At 32.5% G+C, this 23,258-nt stretch overlaps 2 protein-coding genes across 10 annotated transcripts; both read right to left on the reverse strand.

Moving 5' to 3' along the window:
* Positions 1–2,483: 2,483 nt before the first annotated feature.
* On the reverse strand, positions 2,484–11,990 carry LOC114408896 (probable starch synthase 4, chloroplastic/amyloplastic). 9 transcript variants are annotated; one of them, XR_003665958.1, is made up of 21 exons: positions 11,724–11,989; positions 11,461–11,496; positions 11,334–11,367; positions 11,140–11,209; positions 10,929–11,057; positions 9,874–10,078; positions 9,378–9,512; positions 9,174–9,278; positions 8,891–8,989; positions 7,788–7,917; positions 7,011–7,061; positions 6,726–6,836; positions 6,040–6,149; positions 5,783–5,951; positions 4,862–4,893; positions 4,703–4,789; positions 4,329–4,400; positions 3,764–3,877; positions 3,371–3,432; positions 3,176–3,290; positions 2,484–2,889 (listed from the first exon to the last, which is right to left on the reverse strand). XR_003665958.1 is itself a non-coding variant. In XM_028372116.1 (20 exons), exons 2-20 carry the CDS (start codon positions 11,489–11,491, stop codon positions 2,770–2,772), a joined length of 1,950 nt encoding a protein of 649 aa, XP_028227917.1. In that variant the 5' UTR covers positions 11,492–11,496; positions 11,724–11,960; the 3' UTR covers positions 2,484–2,769. The 9 variants fall into 9 exon arrangements, 7 of the variants coding, with proteins under 7 accessions (XP_028227917.1, XP_028227900.1, XP_028227909.1 ...); XM_028372116.1 differs by lacking the exon at positions 4,862–4,893 and having other exon boundaries at positions 4,329–4,406; positions 11,334–11,362; positions 11,724–11,960; XM_028372099.1 differs by lacking the exon at positions 4,862–4,893 and having other exon boundaries at positions 4,329–4,406; positions 11,724–11,960.
* A 3,410-nt stretch (positions 11,991–15,400) lies between these two features.
* On the reverse strand, positions 15,401–22,205 carry LOC114408938 (phosphoenolpyruvate carboxykinase (ATP)-like). Its single transcript, XM_028372168.1, has 12 exons — positions 21,946–22,205; positions 20,731–20,909; positions 19,899–20,052; positions 19,668–19,752; positions 18,109–18,209; positions 17,547–17,845; positions 17,138–17,311; positions 16,970–17,035; positions 16,352–16,530; positions 16,079–16,248; positions 15,798–15,966; positions 15,401–15,705 (listed from the first exon to the last, which is right to left on the reverse strand). Exons 1-12 carry the CDS (start codon positions 22,203–22,205, stop codon positions 15,559–15,561), a joined length of 1,983 nt encoding a protein of 660 aa, XP_028227969.1. The 3' UTR covers positions 15,401–15,558.
* Between the last annotated feature and the right edge of the window lie 1,053 nt (positions 22,206–23,258).

The following is a 23,258-nucleotide window of genomic DNA, read 5'->3' on the forward strand; positions in this document are numbered from 1 at the left end:
AGTAGTAAATATTGGGAAGCAATTAGAAGTCCAACCATAAATGCAGATGATAGAACTCCATCTTGAAAATTGTTCAAGTTAAAAAACCCCCTGAAATGTGAAAAATCATGGTACAATAAGATGACAATGATGGCAGCAACGATCAATAATAAAAAGAGGGTTTAGCAGAAGCAGAGCTTACTGAATTCCACTGCCACCTCTGCAAATACCAGAATCAGTGCAAGTTGCAAGACTTCCATTAACACCGTTACTGGCTATAGCTCCTCGATCCACATAGTTTAGCATGTGAATGAGACAAAATATTATAAGAAGCCTGAAATCATCACACCAAGGAGCAAGGACAAAACACTTGTGAATTGTAACATAGTAAATCAATCATGTATTACTCTGAATTTCATTTGTAACATAGTGAATCATTCATGTGTTATTATTATTATTATTTCGAATTTCAAAAAGATAAAAGGCAGAATGAAATGCAAAGATAGGTTTAGTGAGGAGAAGAAGGAGCCTTTGAGCGTAAACCAAGAAGGATTGGGACTTTGACCTGACTCAGATACCATTTTGGCAGCTTCTCCTTATCTCAGATTATTATTATGGATTTTAAAAGCAACAGTCTTTATATAATAGTTGAAGCAAGTCTCTGTCTTCGTTCAAGTTTCCTTTATTTCATTCATTTACGTAATCTTTCCTCCAAACTTCAACCGCCCTATAATTCATTCATTTCCTTCCCTTTTTAAATACTAATAGAAAACGTTCCATCACGTTCTTATCAAATATCGCATCTAATCAAATAATAATAACTAATTTTTTTATTACACTTAATTACATTTTTATTTAACTGTGAAATCCAAAACTAGATTAGAATTCAAAAACTTAACCACAAATTAAAAGATTAGACCAACAACTGTTGAAAAGAAGGGTAACCAAGATTAAACCAACTCACGGTTTCCTTCGTACCCATATCATGTTCAATAAAAAAAAAACTTAAAAATTGAAATTCAAGTTAAATTTAAAGAATGAAAATTATAAATATTTAAATATTTCAATACATTTTTTATCATTGTAATTTAGTGTTTTTTTTTCTGTTAGTAATTTTTTTTAATTATTGTAAATTATGTTTGTTTTGTTTTTGTCTTTAAAGCCTTTTAGATAATACTTAAATAGTAAAAAAATATTATCTAAAGGATCTTTTAAAATATAATTTTGAAGGACTAAAAACAAAAAAAATAAATTTGTAAGGACTAAAAAGATATTTAAGTCTATTTTAAAATATCAAAATGTTATTTAAACATATTATTTACTCATTTTAGGTGTCATTTTATTTCATGTAATGAAAAATAAAACTTTTAATTTTCTAAGATAAAACATTCAAAAATAAATTAAGACCTCACACTAAATAAACATGATTTAGAATAAACTAAAATCTATAAAAAAAATATTTAATAAAAAAGCTGGTTAAATACTAATATTAGGAAGTGATTTATTTTTTAAAAAGGACAATTATATTTTAAGTTGAGTTGGAATTGGAAGAGGGAAGTGTGAATAATTTCATATAAATGAGTTACTTTAATTTAAGAGCCACTAGGAAGTGAATAATTTAATTTCATATAAGCTGTGAAAAAACTCTCCCTAGCTACTCAATTAAAATATTTTTTTTTAAGTTTGATCCTCCTATGAACTGAGTTACTTTATTTTTAAGAGTTTCTTATGAAAAATATTTGACTCAACTTTTTCTTTTTAAGGAGAAAATAAACTAAAACAAACAATTTTATACTGAAAGTAATATACAATTAAGTTTATATTTCCACTTATTTTAATTGATTTTTAATTTAACTAGTCAAGTTTTGAATGAAATCTTAATTGTATTTAAGATTTTCAAACTCGAAAGTTTCCATAAACGTATAAAATTAACTCATAAATTCATAAAAATTTACATAATAAAAAAATAATATTGACATATACACTTAACAAAATACTCTTACCACAACAATAATTTAGCATTTGAATTACATAACAAAAGTCAAATAACAAATTACAATAATAAAATATAATAGTACATTAGTACTAAATAATATCAAAATAAATAACTGACTAAATTATATTTAAATTCATAAAAACATGTTATTAAAGTGAAAATATTTTAAAATGAGTCAATTTCTTAAAATTATTTGAGTCATAATAAAACATAATCATTGTGAAGTCTATGAAGTGTAAGAATTTAGTTATTTTCAAACTCATTGTATTTAATTCGAGAGTTTATGTAAATTTATATAAATTTATCTAAATTTACTAAAAAGTGAACAAATTTTGTTTGTATAGACTCTTAAAATCCTAAGAATTTAAGATTTAACTGGAAAGTTTAATAATCATGATTGTATATTTTTTTTTTTTATGATTATGACTTTGTTTCACATAAATTTTATGTGTCATATAATCAACACTGCAGTAAAATAAAATATATTTTATTGCAAAGGGGACAAACATTGATAATTTGTCAAGTCATTCAACTTCTTGATAATGTATCGTAATTTCATTATTCTGCCCCGAATATTAGGCTGCCAACCCCTTCATCATTCTAATTGTGACGGATCTTCCTTGTCTCACCCCGCATCATTATTCATTTTGCAACAGATTTTAGAAGACACCAATTTTTGTGGAGCTATTGACTTGCATATAATTAATAACTATTCAACCATATCTCAAAATACTAAACTAAAAATGTTTACATGTATATATATACATGGATGATGGATGTATATCAGGTCCATTTCACATATTCTTTATAGCAGAGTAAGCTTCAACGTGAACATCGTAGCATTCACCATCCCATGATAAGTCATGCGCCATTGCTTGCATTATTTTTCGTTTCCACATGGCAGGGTTAGTCCTCTACAGGCAAAGGATAGTCATTTAATAATGTATCATAAGCACATGCATGATATCTTTTCTAAAATAGAGTAAAACTTATGCATTGATAGTGTAAAACAATTTTATACTTTCATCCAATCATAAATCACGATTGATATGACTTTTACGGTATTTATTGTAAAAGTCAACAAACCTATCATGCATGATGATTTGTGATTCGACGATAGTGTAACATTATTTTACACTATTAGAGCATAACCTTTTTTTCTCAAAACGTATTAAGGAAAAACCACTGGAAACTACATACAATTTCATCAATGGCAAGGCTAATAGACATGTTTACGAAGCTAGAGTTGATTAACTCTGAGTACTTAGTGGCCTCGTGGTCTTGGTTTATGAAGCTCCTATCAAAAGGTATCGACCTTGCAGATATAAATGAAATGAGTGTTAAACAAGTATAGAGAAAAAAATTCATCCATCACAAAATATATTTATGGCTTACCTGTTTGAGCTAGCATCAGGGGCAAGTGCTATTGGAGCTGCTCCATACCTTAAAGCAATGAGCTACACATTCAAGTTATAAAAATTGTATAATTCAGTTGAAATACATGAAAATCTCCACTCGAAACAAAATTTGCTTAGACTGCATTGTTTAATACTACATTGCAAAATAAATAAGGATTGTCAGCATCTATAGTCTATACCATTATCAATTTCCACAGTGGCAATACTTAGTGTTTCATGAAGACAACACAGTCTTATAGAAACTTTAATTTCTTTTAGAAACAAGCAACTTCCTAGTAGCTTGGCAGCCAAATTGAATTCATACAAGTTTTACTTGAGGTGCTAAATTAGTGGAGGAAAATTATCACTAGAGTGGATGGAATGGTCTTACTGGGATTTCATCAGTAGGATCAAGAAAAGATTGGCACAAGATGATGTCGGATCCAGCAAAGACTAAATGCAACAGAGCTTCATCATAAGTAGGCACAAATTTAAGATTATCATCCTGCAGAGTTGAATTGGATGGCAAGTCATTAGTAGCAGACAAGGAGAAACAAATATGACGAAGGTTCTAGAACATGGAAGTGTATCGAGTGAGAGAAGAGGGTGTGAGAGGACTGAGGAGTACATCTCAACCATATAATTAAAATAAATGAAACAATTTTGACCATTTCTATATGGTTCTATGGTCAAAACTAACTCTTCTCACCTCTCATGCACTCACTGGATATGTCCCTTTTAGGACATAATGTCAAAATAATGCAGCTTTACGAGCAGATAACTTAAATTGAAATATTCATTCTGCTGAATAATGAGTATGACAAGATATGCCCAGACAATTTGCTAAAAAAATGGAGCCAAAACTGCTAATACTCAATGATTTGCCACAGGTAGCATATATATAAGCAATCAGTAACAAGGGATTACAATATTAAAAACAAAAGTGTGGGAACTACCTTGAATTCCATCTGAAGTGATTCAGGCGCCTGATTCATGATCAATCTTTCACTGGTCCCCATAAATATAAACTGCAACTATTCCAAACTGGTTTCAAACAGGAAATCCTCTGAAACAAGTATTTCTCATAGCCAGATTCATTTCATACAAGGTCGATTTACTTTGAGGTTTTATCACACTTTTTCTTCATTATGGAAACAAGGAACAATAAAGATTATGTTTCTCCTATAAGCAAACAGATAAAAATTCATATGCAAACTGCTGTATTTGGAGCTTCCTTTTCAATATCAGTTAATGAGAAAGTCTTATAAGCAATGAAACTATACTTTTTTTGAGAAAAAAACATAAGTATAAGCTCCACAGAGATGGCAACCTGGACATCATACTGCTTAGCATTCAAGATAACTTCCTTCACCCTTTTTCTGTCAAGGTCTCGTCCTTCTGAAAAAATGCATCCAACCTGATAAAAATTTCAATAATGAGCAGAAAAGCCAAGTAAAACCACATATACTCAATTCTTGACATAGTATACCAGTCATAAAAGTCATGGTTTATGAGAGGTAGCTGCAAAAAAAAAAAAAAAAAATCAACCTTAACCATTAATTTCACCAAATGAAGATTCATAAAAAATAAATAAATGAATAATTTCAATAAAAATGGTGAAGAACTTCCCAAGCATGAGCGTAGGAAGGGGGGACATAGGCACAAGTTGTTCATTTTTCCCTTGGCCTTTTTTCATTTTGGAGAATCCCTCATCTTCATATTCCTTGTAATTTCATTCTCTCCATCTTGATGAAGTTCTTCTTTTATCAAAATAAGATGTTGTTTGCAGTTGTCTCACCCACATTAGTATGCTGAATTTATTTGCCATTAGGCTTGCCTTTGACATCTTTTAAACTGTGTTAGAGTTATCACATTCATATTGTTTGCTACGTTACACTTGTATGTTGCACTCAAATAATAATGGGCTTTTGTTTCTAGGGGGAAATTGGGAGCAACCTAATTCATCCTCTCTTGTGTTTGCTTATATTACCACGAATCTGTCCTAGAGGTTTAAGCAGAAATTCAGATTTTGCAGGGGTGAATTTGAAACTGTGCTTATTCTATAATGTAGATTTCAAGTGAAGATCCAATGGACACAACGCAAAAAACATTATATTAAACTCTTGCAGAAGAGAAAGTGTGAGGAATACACACAGAAAACTAAGGCATAAAGATAGTCATGCAATTATCCAAACTAAATATTTCAACAATGCTAAAACTATAGTTAACAAAAATGCAGCTTAAATATATTGTATACATCCTGAAACTAGCTCATCATATCTTAGATGGGAAATTTTCTAAAAAAAGGAATTGCATATAAAATTAATATAATAGATCATTAAGTTTCTCATTGCATATATTTATCATGGGCCGTGGCAAACAAGTAAGGAGCAAGGGATGATCCACTCACAAGAATAGTAGAAGAATGTTCAGATAATCCCAGCTTCTGTAGCAATGCAGCTTTGCAAAAAGCTTTTCCATTCATATTTTCAGCATTGAAATTTTCTGGAAGAAAATAGTCAGTTGAAGGATCCCAAGTTGATTTGTCTAATCCGTAAGGAGCAATGACCAACTTGTCCCTGCAACCAAATGTAATTTTCCAAAGACAAAATAATCCATCATCAAACGTTAAACAAGATCGAAAGTATGTTATGACAGCATACTTACCTATGGACATTTAAAGTGGGCTCCAGTTCATGACTCAAATTATGAACAATTACGTGCTTTGGATAGATAGATGACATTATTACAACTCTATTCGAATAGACAACTCCACCCTGCAAAATTGATGGAAGACTTCAATGTTGGACAGTAATAAGAAAATAAACAATCTAAAAATAAAAGACTTTGTGGTTACGCAACATGATGTGTATTCAATGATTTAATATTGCAAATTGAGGGGTATAATCTAGGGGAAATTTGTCCTCTTGTTTTCCTTCTTGAATGCAAGGCAATTATTTGTTGCCTTATTAAGTGTCAAAATGATAAATGTATAATTTGATAAGGAATTTCACAATTTCCAACAAAGTGAAACTAAAATAAATGTAAACTCAAGATCACAATCCCCTCCCCCCTTCCCCAACTCCCAAAATTAGGAAGAATTAAATCCATGTCATTGCTCTCTAGAAACATATATAACTAAGCTTTACTCCTAGACACAAACTGTTACGATTCTCTAAATTCATGAGACTGGTCCAAGGTGGTTTACGACTTCCTAAGTGTCTTCAAGAATAAGGGAAAAAATAAAGTAAAGCTAGAAAAGAAAGCTCCAATGACTTTTTCAATATCATCTTGCAATTGTTATAGAGATGAATGTAAGAGAAAAATAAAGAATACAAGAGTAAAGAGGATACCTTTAAAATATTGACAAGTTGTGTGTTAGTGTTGTCTTGTAAACGATCAGGGCGATGAAGTCTTAAAGGATCAAGCCCACATAAGGCTAACTTATCTGGTTGCTCAATACCCTACAGCATGCACAGCACTTCCAATAATTAGAAGACTGACATGACCAAATGTAAACATAAACTCCATAACAAACTATATGTAATTTTTCCAGCAAATTTCAGCTGGAGGAAATATCAAAATTGAGAAAATTCAACACAAAATGCATATCCAACAGGGCAACATCTGTTACTAGCCTGTGAATTGAAGCCATGGCATGTAAATAATATTCTGGTTCCTTCAAGTCCCTAAACAAAACAAATGAATAAGTGACAATAAAGATTTGTGCAACAAAGCAATATAATCTTCCATATTTAAATCATCCTTGTACATAACAAGAAAAAATCTGCCAAATTTGTTTTCTTTAAAAGACAAAGCTATTTAATGGCAATAAAGGATAAAGATGGTTATGCCACCAGACACTCAGTGCAGCTTCCAATCAGCTACAGGATGGAGAAAGTAGGGATATGCTCTCCACCTCCTGATTGATGAAGAAAAGGATCACTTGAAACAAGACTAAAATATTCTGAATAATGCCAAGAAAAGGACTACAACTAATGTGGGACTGTTACAACAAGATTCTCCAAGATAATGCCAAGAAAAGGTAAGGTGGAGTCAATAAAAAGAACTTCATGATTACATCTACAGCCTTTTGGGAAAACAAATAACAAGACTTTGAACTTTCAATTGTCGGATTGTGTGTCATTTGAGGCCATTGGAATTCAATTTCCCTTTCATTGTTTATTCTCCATGAATCAAACGGTATAATCAATTGTTAAAGTTTGTGTGTCATTATTAGCTGGAGCAAAATAGCTTCACGATGAGTTTTTTTCCCTCTTTTCTTGTTTGAGTTATTGTATCACCTATCATTGCCAATACTCTTGGTATCTTTTATCCCATTTATAGAGACTTTCAAACCAATAGATAAGATTTACAAATCAAACTAAATAAAATTTAAAATTAAGAACAGACACCTGTTTAACAAATGTATCCCAGAAAAGGGGCCCAACAATGGCTGTCTCCCAATTATGTAGATGCAACACATCAGGCTGCTTCCCACATTTTACAATATAGTCCAATGATGCCCGACAAAAATAGGAGAACCTGATGGCAAAAAAAATCATGTCAAGATTATTGAAAACTATGTACACCAAAGTAAAAAAAAAAAATATTTGTCACATGTAATTATGTATAGTATAGAATATCCCCTAATTGTAATTGGTATTAGTTTTCCTTCTCATTATTATATACAGATTTGTAGCCTAAAATATCTAGTTTAGCCTTTATTTCATCTGATTTTCATGGCTATATGTATGTTGTACTTGTACCTACTGCTGTAAATTAATCAGAAAAACAATTTACAATTCATTTCTGTTTTAAAACCTTAATTTGATCAGACTTTACTTTCCTGTCACTTATAACCAGAAACTAAAGTACAGATAACATTGTATCTATCAGAGTATCTCTTTTATTTCTCTCTTTGAAGATACTTTGAGTGCACAAAAAGTCAGTCATAATGGGTTTCAAAAATAGTATGTTGATATGCAAATATTATAAAACATTTTCCCTCCTTTTAACTTCTATTCTTTTGACCTTTGCAATTTGTTAATTAACTCATCTAAATTTGTTGCAACAATGGCAGCACTCTGAAGTCTGAACTATGTATTTTCAAGCTGAAAAACTCGCATGCAAAGAAAATATCCTGCCTTGCAGTCTCTGATTTTATTTCTTAACTGTTGGAAAATATTTTATTGCAAGGCATTTTCTCTCTAAGGACAGCGCAATGCACTTCAACCCAGGCTTTTCTAAACTCTCCTTTGTTCTATTTTTTTTCTTTGTACTAATTAATTGTTTAAAGCATTTATGTGTTTTGATTCTATGTGCTATGTTCGTTGTTTCTGGCTTCCTAATTTTTATCTAACATTAACTTTATCAATTTTTTTTTTAAACAAGCACATTTCAAAATCATCTGATTAGCTTTTTATATGAACTTCAAAAAGTAAGTTTTTCTTTGCTTTACCATTATAACATATAGAAAACTAGATAAACCAATCATTACAGATATCAATTCACTCACCTTTCAAAATCATCTGGGTATCCATATATCATCTCATGGCTGAAAAATGATGAATAGTACTTTGGCTCTATCAAAGTGACTCCAATGCCAAAAACAACACTGCCACACACCAAGAGTAAGTATAGAATAAATGAAAATCAGTAGATTTCAAATAAGGAACAAGATGTGAAATATTATTTCTACTATCTTTCATTAACTCTTTTGTCCACCATTACAAATTATTTGACTTCCATTTTATATGCAGATTTACAGTAATTAAACAGTCAAAGAAAGCCAAACTAACCCAGTCCAAATTCTATTTCCGTGTAATTGGCCATTAAAATACGAGGTAACCTCTACATTAACTTCGTGCAACCCTTGCACCTCATCTAGGTTTAAACTTGCATACCTACATGAAAATTAGATACATCCAAATTAAGGAATTATAAATATCAAGCAACTATTAGACTAATATATAAAATAGAGAGGACATAAATTTCGTAATTACTTTGGCAATATAACCTCCACCAGGTGGCCCTTTCTTTGAAGTGCACGAGATATGCCGGTCACATATGAAGCTACTGATCCTCTAGGGACCAATGGTGTCATTTCTGTGCAAATGTGAACAATATGAAAACCATTCCTGAATGTAGTTGATACAACAAAGGACAATCAGATTTTAAAAACTTCATCTGAGAAAGAAAAACTGAAGAATGAAGATAGTAACTTATTCTACCATTTATGAACAGAAATAATAGCCTAACGTGAAGACAATTAAGAATCTATAAATGGTCCAGAGCATATATTACCAGCATAAACCTAGGCTGAGTCAGTATCATATTATACAATAAATGTATTACTGCTTATACAGTAAGCGTATACATTTGCTAATTTTATGCCTCTCTGCATGCTCAGTTACTTTTCAGTAATTTGAGCATGCTACATGCTGTATGCCACTAACACAACAAACATCGGATCATTCACTGAGAGCAGGCAGGATTTACTTTTTGTGTCCATCTGAAAAGCGACGAAGTTCTCCTAGAAGTTCAGGATCTTTTTTGTGTGAGATGATATTAAAAACATCAGCCAGACTCACTTTGTGGTTCATCACCAAACTTCTTAATTCAGATGCTTCTCCAGCACTAATCATGCTGCTGAGAACCATGGCATCTATCCGAAGCAGCAATTCTGAACAAGTTGATAGGTTATCTGGGTTACAAAATACAAACAGAAACACATAGTTCAATTAATCATCTAGGGCTTCAAAGACAAATTTATCATTGATAAAATCAGATTAATAATAGATTTTGGTTACCATAGATTTGAAAAATAGCATTCAGTTCAATTATGTTAACACAAATATTTGCTAGCCATTATGTTAGGATTCAATTTAGGGGACTTGAGTCTCACATTGAAAGTATGGGATTTAGAAGTGGGGTTTATTAATCCTTGGGTTCTCCAACTACAACATCCAGATATTGTGGTGTGGTTCTCCCAAGGTTCTTATCAATTGGTATCTAAGTCTTCCATCATGTCTCTCAGCTGCAAACGAGTGGTGCGGGTGGTCACTAGCATTACAGTTTTTTCCTGAGACAAGTCAAAGGGCTACCAACCCGTGTGGACTCCAGGACTGCAAAGTGCGGTGGGATGTTAGGATTCAATTCAAGGTATGGGACTTGAGTCCCACATTGGAAAGTATGAGATTCCAGTATGGGGTTTATAAGGCATTGGACTCTCCAACTACTGTAGTCAATGAGTAGCTTTTGTGGTGTGATTCTCCCAAGGTTCTTATCACTATATATAATTCGATAAATTAGACCACAAAATGAAGGGAAAAAATAATAGTAATTTAAGTAAAGGGAAAGAAATGTATTTCTTAATTTAAGGGAAGAACCAAATGTAATCAAACATGTGTATACAGTACAGAATCATGTTTCAATAGTATGACAGAAGATAACCTAGATGCTGCTAACAGAAAATGACATGCATATGTCTACAATTGACCAAATATGCATTATTAGGTACAAAAAATGCATGCTATTAAACTATCACCTTTTACCTTTACCAGCACCAGCCTGTTTTTCTGCTTCCAACTTCTTTATCTTACTGAGAAGCGACTGTTTTTCTCTGTTTGTTTTGTCAAGTTTCTCAATGGCCCCAAGGCGTTGTTTGTTCAAGTATAGTATGTCTACATGCAACGAGAAAATTCACCAGAAGTTATTTAACACTCCTCTACAAAGCACAAGTATGACTCAGGTGAAAGAACTAACTCTGTTGAGCTTCTTTGAACAATTGCCAAATATTATCTTGTTTCACATTCTGGTCATCATCACACATGGACTAAAACACAAAGGGGAAAACAGTGAGAAGGGAATGAAATACTAATACTTGCTAAATACGGTAAAGGGAGAGTAAAAAAAGGGACATATAAAAACACAACACTTTTGAAACTAAAGCAACATACCTGGGACATGTCCACATTTTTGTTACCCTCTGACCTAACATACAAATTCCTAACTTAGTTTCCGGCTAACCTCGCATTTAAAATTTTAAAAAGAAAAAAAAAAGAACATAAAAGAAAAAAAGGTTACTTCTGTTCATGTAAGCTATTGACATCTCCATTATTCCTGAAAAAACAGCATAAGAATCAAGCAAGAGAAAAAGGGTAAGCCACGAATCATTTGTGAGATGAATTATATAAATTACGAACAATCAAGCAAAAGGGACTATTTTTCAGTCTATGGGGCACCAAAGTTAGATTTTGAGGACACCCCACTAAGAATATGATAGTAAAAAACAAAAAAAATGAGTGGTGAAGATAGAGAGGATGGAGAAGTGGGAGTCAAAGCCTGACCTCAAACAAGAAAGAGGAGGAAGTGCAATGGGTTTTGGCATGGAAGGGAGTGAAAAGTGAGGAATCGGTGAATGGAAGAAAAACAATGTCCCCATATTCGCTTCAGGTTCAGAAGAAGGAAGCTATGTCCTGAAGCTGCTGCAAGTGACTGATATCGCACCACAGTCACACCCGTGTCCATGATAATGTTACTCTGTCTCTCATCCAAATCATTGTTTCATGTTGAAACTACAACCATAAAGACAAGACAATATGCCAACTAAGCAACACGTGTCCGCTCATCTCATGTGCTGCCTGAGTGCTTGTGAATTTGATTTGATCAATGATCACCCCCTTAATGTTAAGGCACTTTGCAATTCTTTACTTGGGGCAAGTGGGCCAAGTGTAAAAAATAGAGGAAAATTGATCTTGCCCCTTTAGAATGGTTTTTCCTATTGGTACTCACCACATTCTTTCGGGCAAACCAACATAATTAGGATTATGTTATTTTACATAAATTGTTATACAATAAAATTATAATTTTGATGTGTTCCACTAACACAATAAAATTGAAATTCTATTGTATAATATGAATTTCGACAAAATAAAATTATGATTTCAATGTATAATAATTTATGCAATAGAATTATATTTTTGTTGTATTTTTTTTCAGGTAAAAAATGTAAAACTAAAGTTTGATTTTATTATACACTTGCAATAAAATCATACTTCCGTCGTATTTTCTTAATTGACCCCACTTGCACAATAGAATGGTGATTTCATTGTGCATTTTTTTCACACATCCACCTACACAATAAAAACAAATAAACTAGTGGGAATATGAAAAAAAGAATACAAAAGAATTATGATTTTGTTGTACAATATTTTTCACACTTCCATTAATGCCACATGGTTTAGAAGATGTTTAAATGAATAGTCGTCTTATAAAAATTGTCAAAGTGAGTAAATGTTTGATTTTTTTTCTCAAAAGATAAACACAAGTCACTCAAGTGTAGTTATGGACTATAGAAAGAAAATATGGTACATCATTGTGAGACTTTGTATTATATTTGTCCCATAAATCTATTTGACTCATTCTTACTCGTCTGGTTAATTAGTACTATATGTATTAACAAAATATATATATACTTTTTGTACAAAATTTGAGCATTTTATATGTCAACAACTCAAAGAAAATAATATTAAAACTTAAATGTAAAAAAACTAAAACCAAAAGATATTGTTGGTAGGCATTTCATATCATTTACTAATTGGATTATCATATGAACTTTGAATCCTGAATAGGGATGGAAATGAGTCAGACCGTCTATCAGGGACCTTTGACTTAGCCTATTTAAGGCTTGACCTAACTTGATTTGTTTATTATAAAGGTCAGACTCAGGCTTTTAAAAACCTATTTAAATAGAAAGGTCAAACTCAAGCTTTAAAAAAACATATTAGGCCTGCCATGCTGGCTTATTTAATATATATATATATATATATATATATATATATATATATATATATATGTATGTATTAAAACTTAAAAGACATAAATCATTTTAAAAAAAAAGAAATAAAATATGTATTTGACATATTTAACTTGTCTTGATTCTTATTTCCTATTTATTTTAGTATTTGACATTAAGACTAGATTATCGAATGAAACTTATGGTATTTTACTTAACTTATTTTGTTTACAATATTTTGTTGAATACTTAAAGTACTCTAATTATAATTCTTACTTGAGATGTTGTAATTAGTGAACTTTAACCTCATATTAGAATGCTCTAATTAATTTTAACTTATTTTTTTCATGCACAAATTAAAAGGGAAGTATGTGTCTTTCTTTACTCATATACGAATCCTCAAAGTTTTACTGTATAATCATTGGGTTTCCTTCATATATAATATTTATTATAAAATAGGTTTTTTTAATAGGATTGCAGGTCAAACTAAAATTTTAAATAGGTCAGATCAAACCTATAAAAAACTTATGACATGTAACCAAACTTTATATTTTAATTTAGGCCAAGCCCAAGTCTGACGTTGCCTATTTTTATCTCTAATCTTGAAGAATGTATGAAACAATTGAATTGAGATTTTATCCAATTACTTTGAAAGATATTAGATATTGATTTGTCTCCAAACATGGGTGGATCTACAAACTAGCATTCGGGCCTTGTTCCCTAATGTTTTTCAATCTTTATTTTTTATTGTTAGGTAATTATTTTCTTTAGGGAATTTAAGTATGTAAGCAATATCAATTAAGTATTATTTATTATTTTTATATTTTAATAAAATATTTTATTTTTGTAATATTTATTGCAAATATAATTTCAATTTTTTTCTTTTTTCTAGACAAATATTTGAGAATCATTTATTGTTCTTTCAAATAATTTTCTCTTATAACATGTCATTGTAATTTGTTATCAAATGATTTTATTAACCTTTCTTAATGGACCAAACTTTACAAACACTATATATAATATATATAATATTGACAACCTTAAATTTTGAAACACACCAACAAATATTCCATCTTTTCTATCAACACTTTTTTATATCTCTTTATTTGTTTTTCTTGTCTTTTCTTTGTTCTTAAGCATTGACTCTTATCATTGTGAGGTTCCACTATGTTTTCGATCTTAGTGCATGGATCCAAACTAGCGTGCTACGAAAATCTGAAAAAACAAAATTAGATATTAAGTTGCACTAAATATTTACCATAATTTGCTTTTAAAGGTTGTAGACTTGTTACGACAAATATTTTTCTTCTTTAATTTTCCAATTTGCTGAAAGTAAATTATTCTTCAATGGTAATTGACTATTATTATCTTAAAAGATAATTTAGTGCATAACATAATTTATTCAAATTTAATAGGGATTTTCGTAAGAAAGATATAGTTAAATATAAATAACAATTTTCATTATAAATTCATTAAAGTTTTTTATGAGATATGAAGTTGGTTATTGTCATTTGTAATTTAAGGTCTTTAGAAATATGTTTAATATTTTCTTATGTGAATGTACTGTCTATTATATGTTTTTAAATCATTTTAGAAAATATATAAATTCATTAAATTTTAGAAAATATAAGTTAACTTTAAGAGTAGTGCATATAAATTTTTACATATAATTTCCTGGTTGGGGAGTTCTCTGTCACGTTAAATAGTTCTCTTGTTCACAACATTAAATTAACGAGTTATACTAAAAGTAGTGCTATATGCCTATATCCTCCTAGTTTCTCCTACAAATTCCCTAACTACTTTTTTTTTTTTTTTTACGGTAAGTATGAATAAAAAGTAAATGTATTTAATATCATGAAAATATAAAATACATTTAAAATTTACCATAAATAGTATTAAGAGAATTTGTAAAAGGATGAAGCAGGAGGATTTAAAACTATTCTTGTGCTAAATTAAACTAGATAATCATTTGTCCCTATGTTTTGTTTGTTGAGAAAGTGCAACAGAATAAGATAATTTGCATTGAACTTCGAGCTTGAATTGGAAACCAATGTTCACCCCCCCCTCTTCCCCTCTTCCCCGGTATGCATTATAATTCTAGTGGCAACGAGAAGAGAGCAATGGCAAACAACGAATGGTGGTGTGATGCAGAAGGGAACACTTGTGTGGTTTGCAACAAATGCTAGAAAATGTTAAGGAGGCGCCAAAGTGAAGAAAAATGTAAATGTAAAGCCTAGAAAATAAACTTCATTTTTTTGGAGGAAGAATAGAAATGACATTATGAGCCCAACCAAACCAATGGTACAATATTTTATTCTCAGGCAAGATTTTATCTACCATCCTAACATTAACATTCCCAACCACACAACATGTTACATAACATTGTCTCAAAAGATTGGACCAGCTGCGAGAATCTCTTCTGTCAGGTTGTTGTTGCCCTTGCCAATCTTGTAGTTGGTGAAGGTTTCAAAATTGTTCTTGAACAATCCAGCCAACTTCAATAGTGTCTCCTTGTAGCCCTTTTTGTTTGACCACTGCAATCCATCAAAAACTCCAATGTTAACTAAACAAAAGACCATGTCAAAGGATAGAAAAAAGGTAGATAGATAGCTCTAGGATAACTAACAGTGTTCACAGGGTCTAGAATTTCTGAAGGGACACCCTCCACTTCGGTGGGGATCTCAAGCCCAAAAATTTCAGTCTTCTTGTACTCTGCATTCAGCAGACTTCCTGAGTGAATAGCATCAATGATTTTTCTTGTGTATTGTAGTTTAATGCGACTTCCATAGCCATAGCTGCATTTTGACATGTGCGAGAGTTTGGTGAGTTATAGATTTTATAGGGTACAAGTTACAATACTATTTAGAGAGAAATTCTATTTCAATTTTCAATGACATATTTACATACCTGCCAGCAGACCAACCAGTGTTGACAAGCCATCCGGTAGCACCATGCTTCTGCATCTTTTCAGCAAGCATTGCTGCATACTTTGTAGGGTGTAGCATAATGAATGCTGCACCAAAACAAGCTGAAAAAGTTGCCTGAGGCTCCTTAATACCTTCTTCTGTGCCAGCCACCTAAAGTTATTACAAGTAAAAGATGGTGAGAATTACAGAAGAAACAAAACAACATTAATAAATAGTAAGGTGGGAATGAAGCTAAATTACTATGAAACATTACCAAAGCAGTATATCCACTAATGAAATGGTACATGGTCTGTGCCAGGTTTAGCTTGCTAATGGGTGGGAGTACCCCAAATGCGTCACATGCCAAAAGTATGACATTCTTTGGGTGAGGGCCAACGCAAGGTAACTTTGCATTTGGAATGTACTCTATAGGATAAGCAGCACGAGTATTTTCTGCAATAAAAATTACCATGCAATCATATAATAATCAGCAGGATTCTCTTGTAACGAATGATTACAACTACAAAGCTACATCTACACGTAGCACCTCAAAAATCCCGTCAAGTTTTGTCCTCTTGCTTGATTAAAGACAAATTAATGTTCTTATTCAATTGTTTTATCAGTCACACGCTTGTCACTTTATTTAATTCCTTCCTTATCTCTTGCGTATATCTGGAGGTTTATTTTTAAGAATTGACCTTGCATTATATAATAGATTAGCTGTTGCTTCTCAATAACATCTTGCAAGTATTAGGACAACGGTTCATTGTCAAGACCAAGTCACAGCTTAGTCCTATTGCTGTCAGCTATCGAGCAAATAATTTAATTGAAACTGTCCATGTCATTACACAATCAAAATTGGGGTCAACCTTTAAACAAGAGAATATATTACCTGTAACTGATTTGTCAGAGTAATCAACTTCTCGGTCGTGCTCATCAAACACCACGTTTTCCAACACTGGCAATCAATTGAAAGAAAAATGAATTTTTTATTAGGAGATAGCAAGTGAGAGAAAAATAAAAAGTCAAAATGCATTTGGGTGATCAAATGAATTAATACCTGTGCCAAACCTGATTGCATTCCAAATATCTGGCTCTTTCTCCCGTGAGAGGTCAATGCATTTGGCATAGCAACCACCTTCAATGTTGGAGACACCATTGTCACCCCAACAGTGTTCATCATCTCCGATTAGATACCTATTGTGATCGGTCGAAAGAGTGGTCTTTCCGGTACCTAAAACAAACAATAAAAAAGAGAACAAAAGGATCCATTAGGATTGAATATAAATGGAGACACAAGTAGCCATAACACAAAACATCCATGTGTAAGCATGCAACATAGTTGAGATAATTAACAAGCAGTGGAGTATTGAGTATGGCTGAGTAATAAGAGGGGAAGGAACATATGGTAGGGTAGGTGTGTGGAGCCACATTATACCGATTCAACCGGTGATCGGCTGATACTATACCTGAGAGTCCAAAGAAGAGTGCCACATCCCCATCTTTGCCCATATTGCATCCAGAGTGTAGGGAGAGGATTTGGCGCTTAGGCATGAGATAATGCATGACACCGAAAAGACCCTTCTTCATTTCCCCGGCGTATTGTGTGCCGAGGATGACCATTTCCCTCCTAGCAAGATTAAGATCTATACTAGTGGAGGATGTCATGTAGTGAGTATAACGATTACAGGGGAACTGTCCAGCATTGTATATAGTGAAGTCCGGAGTACCAAAATTCTCCAGCTCTTCAGGAGTGGGGCGGATACACCTGTCACCCACCCAGTTATCCACTTTGTACACTAAACTAAACTAGCATGCACTATTTTGGAGGGAACCTTTTCCTCCACTTTCATCAGGGATGTATGTATATTATGTACAACATTATATGTATAAATTAATTAAGGCTTTCAACGATAGGGCACTTATCTGGCGGGGGGCCTTATACCTTTTGTCTGGATTGAAGGAAGAAGAGAGAAACAATTGCAACTAGTACTGTTGGCAATGGTAAATTATTCCTTAGTTTTCACTTACATGTTGTGCATGAACAATGAATGGTAAGCTCTGGCAGAGACAATCCGGACTTTGATTCTGTTCTCTGTGTCCCAATTCAAGAATTGGTCGTTGACGAAGACCTGCACATCACCATTGTTTTGTTGTTTAGAATACTGCTAGTAGGAGTTGCCATCCAGATAAGAACAGATATGTATGATACAATTATACAAAGTATATTTGTTGTTTAAGCAACAAATTGGTCATTGTCCATTGACTTAGACATGCAAATCACGTACGTTGTTATTAATTAGAACACTACGGGTTCGCATCTCCATCCAGATAAGCTTAGATATGAAATTAATGAAGTATTTTTATCTTTTAAGCAAAGAATAATTGCCTAACAACTCTCATCTATCATTCAGCGAACGTCCGGGATTTCAATTTTTAAGCTCATCTAATTCGAACTAAGTCAATTACCATAAATATTTTTATTATTATTTTACTGTAAAATGGAATTTTTATTTTTTAGAAGTTTTAATCAATAAATAATACATATGCTTTTTAGACTATCAAGTATTAACCAATCAATCAAATCACAAATTATTATTATTATTATATATATATATATATATAATAAAATTAAATTTGTTAACTTTTATAATAAATAATTTAAAAATATATTAGTCACCATAATCATGTGATGTTGGTTGGACTTGTTCATATTCATTGAAGAAACATCTGAACCCAACCTAAATAAATCTATTTTAGTTGAATTTCTATTTTGTCCTAAGCAACACCACCCAACCCCCTAATCAGCCAAATTGTATATAAAAGACGGCAGTGTTTGGTGGGGGCCGATAGCATTACAGATATGAAGGAACAGTTGGATGCTTCTTCACTAACATAAAAGGACAAGCCACGCCACATCACGGGCTTCAGTGCTCTATATTGTGAAAGGACAAGCATATATCCTTATTCGTTCATGAATCCTTGGGCTGAACAATTGTATATCTAGCTTCGGTTTCTTAACCCATACCCATAATAGAAAGCACCGCTAAACAAAAACACGATCCAATCACCCAATTCCCAATATGACGACAGTGTCGTGTTGCCTAAGGAATCATGCAACTTTTTGCTCGCCCACCCACTTGGACAAAAAGACAAACTTAGCACCATCCCCATGTCACCATCTTTAAAAGCCAAAGATGACATACACCATCCTCTCTAATTATCGTGGTCCATTCTTTATAAATACTATTAACTAAAAGTGATCGTCACATTTTTCTATGAAAATTTCCAGTGCTTCAAAATCACTGGTGCCTGTCTTTCAGTTACAATTTGTCGTGCACAGTAAATTCCTTCTCTTTCTTAATAATTATCTTATAAAAATACTAATATTTACGTATTTTTTTAATTGGTTTACTGTGCCATTTTTACACTGTTAAAGTGTATAAAAATTGAACACTAGAAACATTGGTTAAAGAATTACTAATGTATTTTTTTTTATCATATACTAATATTCCAAAGTGGCATGTTCTTTTCAATAAAAACAAGGGATGATATAAAAATAACAACCAAAAAAGAAAGAAACTACGTACCTTGTCCAACGAGTTCAAGTAATCAACAGCTCTTTCTCTGTTCACCATGAAAGTGTGTTCGTCCATCTCGATGTTAGGGGAACCCCTGTGGAGTACAAAATTTGGCAATGTCGTGTCTTTAATAAAGACATATAAAAAAACACATAACGTGACAGAGAAATATAAGCCGCAAATATTATTATTTATTAACTATTGCACATAATTGAGTAGTTGCTTAAACTTAGTACTCACTTTCCCCACCAAAGCTCGTTCTCAGTAAGATCATCCTTGACGACGCGCTTGTCCCTTGGAGAGCGACCTGTCTTGGCCCCAGAAAGTGTTGCCAATGCCCCGGTTGAAGTGATGAATGATCCTTTCTCATACTTAATCGCTTGTTCATAAAGTTCTGCACCAAATATCCAAACCCCCCATTAAATAAACTAAACTTCAAATAATTAATTATATGGAAGCATTAGTCAAATAAATTTCTATTAGGCAAGATATTATATGATTTCATCACGTCCATCACATGAGGAGTGGGCTTAGTGTTCCTTTCATTAGGAAATTCGTGAAAATTTTGTCGGCCACAAAATCATGGGATTTCCTAATCAATTAAATTAATTTGAATTAACCAGTAAAAATAAAAGTTGACCGCTTTAGTGGGAATAATTAGTATTTGAATACAAAAATCGACCACAAATTTGATATATTTTTATTACGAAAAAAACTTGATTTTCTAGATAACTACATGATGACCTTGATCGATCAAAACCAACCCACAATTAAATAACAATAGTAAATAATGAGAATTAAACATATAATAAAACGTTATGCTTGACTACTTCAAATGCATTATCCGGTGGTGTTGTTCTAATTTGAACTAATTTTCGTACAACACACGTACAAAATGATGATAACATCAATTCAATTTGTTAATTGGAAAGAAGAACACGACCAAGTCCGATGTAACATACGAAGGAGACTATAGGCCGTAATGTCAATAATAGAAAAAATCACATAATCACAATCATATCATCATATAATCATAAAAATGTAAGATATGAAGGTTTAGACAAGTGAGTACCAGCTGGGGAGAGATTGTAGAGGACATGGGTAAATTTCAAAGAACTGTCGCTGACAACAATGGTGGGAGTGCTGACATGATGGTGCACGTGAGTAACCTTCTGGGTATCTGACTTCCTAGCTGGGTCTCCCTTCACCAGTTTCGGTCCAGTTTCTCTGGTCAGTGATGCCAGAGATGCACTGTTTCAACATCAAGTTAATGTGATTAATAACTTTCTACCAAATTATAATAGTGTTTCAAAAAATAAGCAATTTTATATTTTTTAATAAAACAAAATTAGATAAATTAGGTGTCAGATAAATAAAATCAGGATAAACAGCCCTAAGACTCCAAGAACACTTACGAAAGTATTAACAAGATTCTTAGTTTTTTGCTTACTGACCAGATATTTTAACGTAAGAAATGTTTCATTTTTAAACAGAACCTTTTCTTTTCATCAATTTTTCATTATATTCAAATACAGACAATAAAACATTATTAATAAAATTCCATCTGGGCCAAAGCCAAATTGAGCAAAACCGCAACCGCGAGAGGCCGGAGATTAGACGCTGATCGGGTCCCACTCCAACAAATATATGATCAAACTCTTTGGCACCGTCGGATTCATCTTACTTTAATAGTCATGGCTTACAAATCACAATACACGTGGTTTAGGTATCTCCTAAATAGTATATGCACTGGCCCCACTACACTTTTTCCTTACATTTATTTCTAATTGTGCCTTAAACGGGTTTTCCGCCTGGCCGTGTTGACTATTGTATCTCCACATTAATTTAAGCATAGATAATTAATGATAATTTTATTTTTCTAACAACTTTTTTTAAACTAAAGAAGAAGAAAAGAAATGTGAAATAAAAAATAATACATCTCTTATTAGAATTAAATTTTTACGTTAATAATTTATTAAATTTGACACTATATTTAATTGAAAACAATATTAAAAATCTTTATGAAACTGTATTTTTTTTTTATAAAAAAAAGTTACATATTAGAAAATACGCGTTTCACTCATCATGTAGATATGGATGTGAAATAAAAAATAAAATAAAAAACGGGCACAATTTTTTTTAGAATCTATCCCAGCTCTTTTCTCATTCTCTTTCTTATTTTACGGAGACCATATAACATTACTAAACGTTATAAATGTCGCAAAGAAATATATTATATACTGTACATTTCTTTGGTTAATTATAGAAAAAGAAAATTATTATATACCTGATGGATTGGAGTTGTTGCTTATGACGTTCTTCTTCGGTGAGGGTGGCGAAAGGAGCCTGAAACCCCGTAACGGGGGTGGTGGGTGCGGATTTCTTCTTCTGCAGCGAGTGAAGCTCGTCAATGGTCTGAGCCTTCACCGTTGGACCGCTGTCGTCGTGACAAATCCCGTCATGCTTCTTCTGCGTCTGAATCTTCGCAAGTCCGTTCCTAGCGCTCCCGTTACCGTTCGCAACGCTGCCATTCCCGTTCGACGCCATTTTTTTTCTCTGCCAAAATCAAATTAACGAACAACATAAAAAATGATTCATAGCAAAGCAAATCATCAGTAAATATAATTTATTCCATCGTCATACACATGCACGGTTCAAGATCAAAGTAACGGCTATGATAGATATGCATCACTAGTGATGAACATTAAATAACAACAACGTGTCCACGAAGGAACTAACTAGAGAATTTGGTATTTTTTCAAAAACAGTGGGAGTTGGATATGACGGAATGAGTTGGTCTCCCACAACAACGTGATGAATCAAAACTCGAATTTCACATGAAGAGATTTTCACCGTATTTCCAGCAGATTAGTTCTGAACAAGAAAATATGGGAAAACAAAAAAACTAGAGAAAGAAAACTGAGACTAACCAGAGAGTTGATTCGCAGGTTGCTACTGCGGAAATGAGGAAAGGTGTAAAACTAAGACAAAAACAAAAACAGCTAATGTGAAACAAAAGAAGCGACCATGGGAAGTGCAAGCAATTAGCAACGTTACGTTGTTGCGTTGCAAGTGTGAAGACGAAACGAGTTGGTGATGGGAAATTTACGAAGGGTGAGGTGTCCGTTTTATAGGCTTCAGTGCCACCCTACCTTGACCAGGCTTAAATGGTTAACCATGGGTTAGGATAACCATGGTTAAATCCTATCCCCCACGGATCACCTCGTCTACGCACTTTTTTTTTTTTTTTAACAACCAAAAACAGATTTTTATTTAACTATTACTTTGTAACAGTGGTGCCTAAATCATAGTACAGCAACATGTTGCCGCTAAACAATTTTAGCCCCACATGCATAACCTCCCTCATCCATACTATAATATAATTCATTCTCAATAAACAAAACATGTGTAATCCAATTCCTCCAACAAATCCAAAATTACCTATGCAAACTATGAAACATATATGATATTTATCCTGCAAGTTGTAACAATTACCAAGCTAACATCAAGAAGCCAGGGTTTGGATATAATAATTATGATTCACGTACAAATCATAAAAAGAGTAGGAAAAATTCTTTACTTTCGCAGAAAGCCGTGATG

The sequence above is a fragment of the Glycine soja genome, chromosome 1, assembly GCF_004193775.1.
Source record: "Glycine soja cultivar W05 chromosome 1, ASM419377v2, whole genome shotgun sequence".
Lineage (NCBI taxonomy): Eukaryota > Viridiplantae > Streptophyta > Magnoliopsida > Fabales > Fabaceae > Glycine > Glycine soja.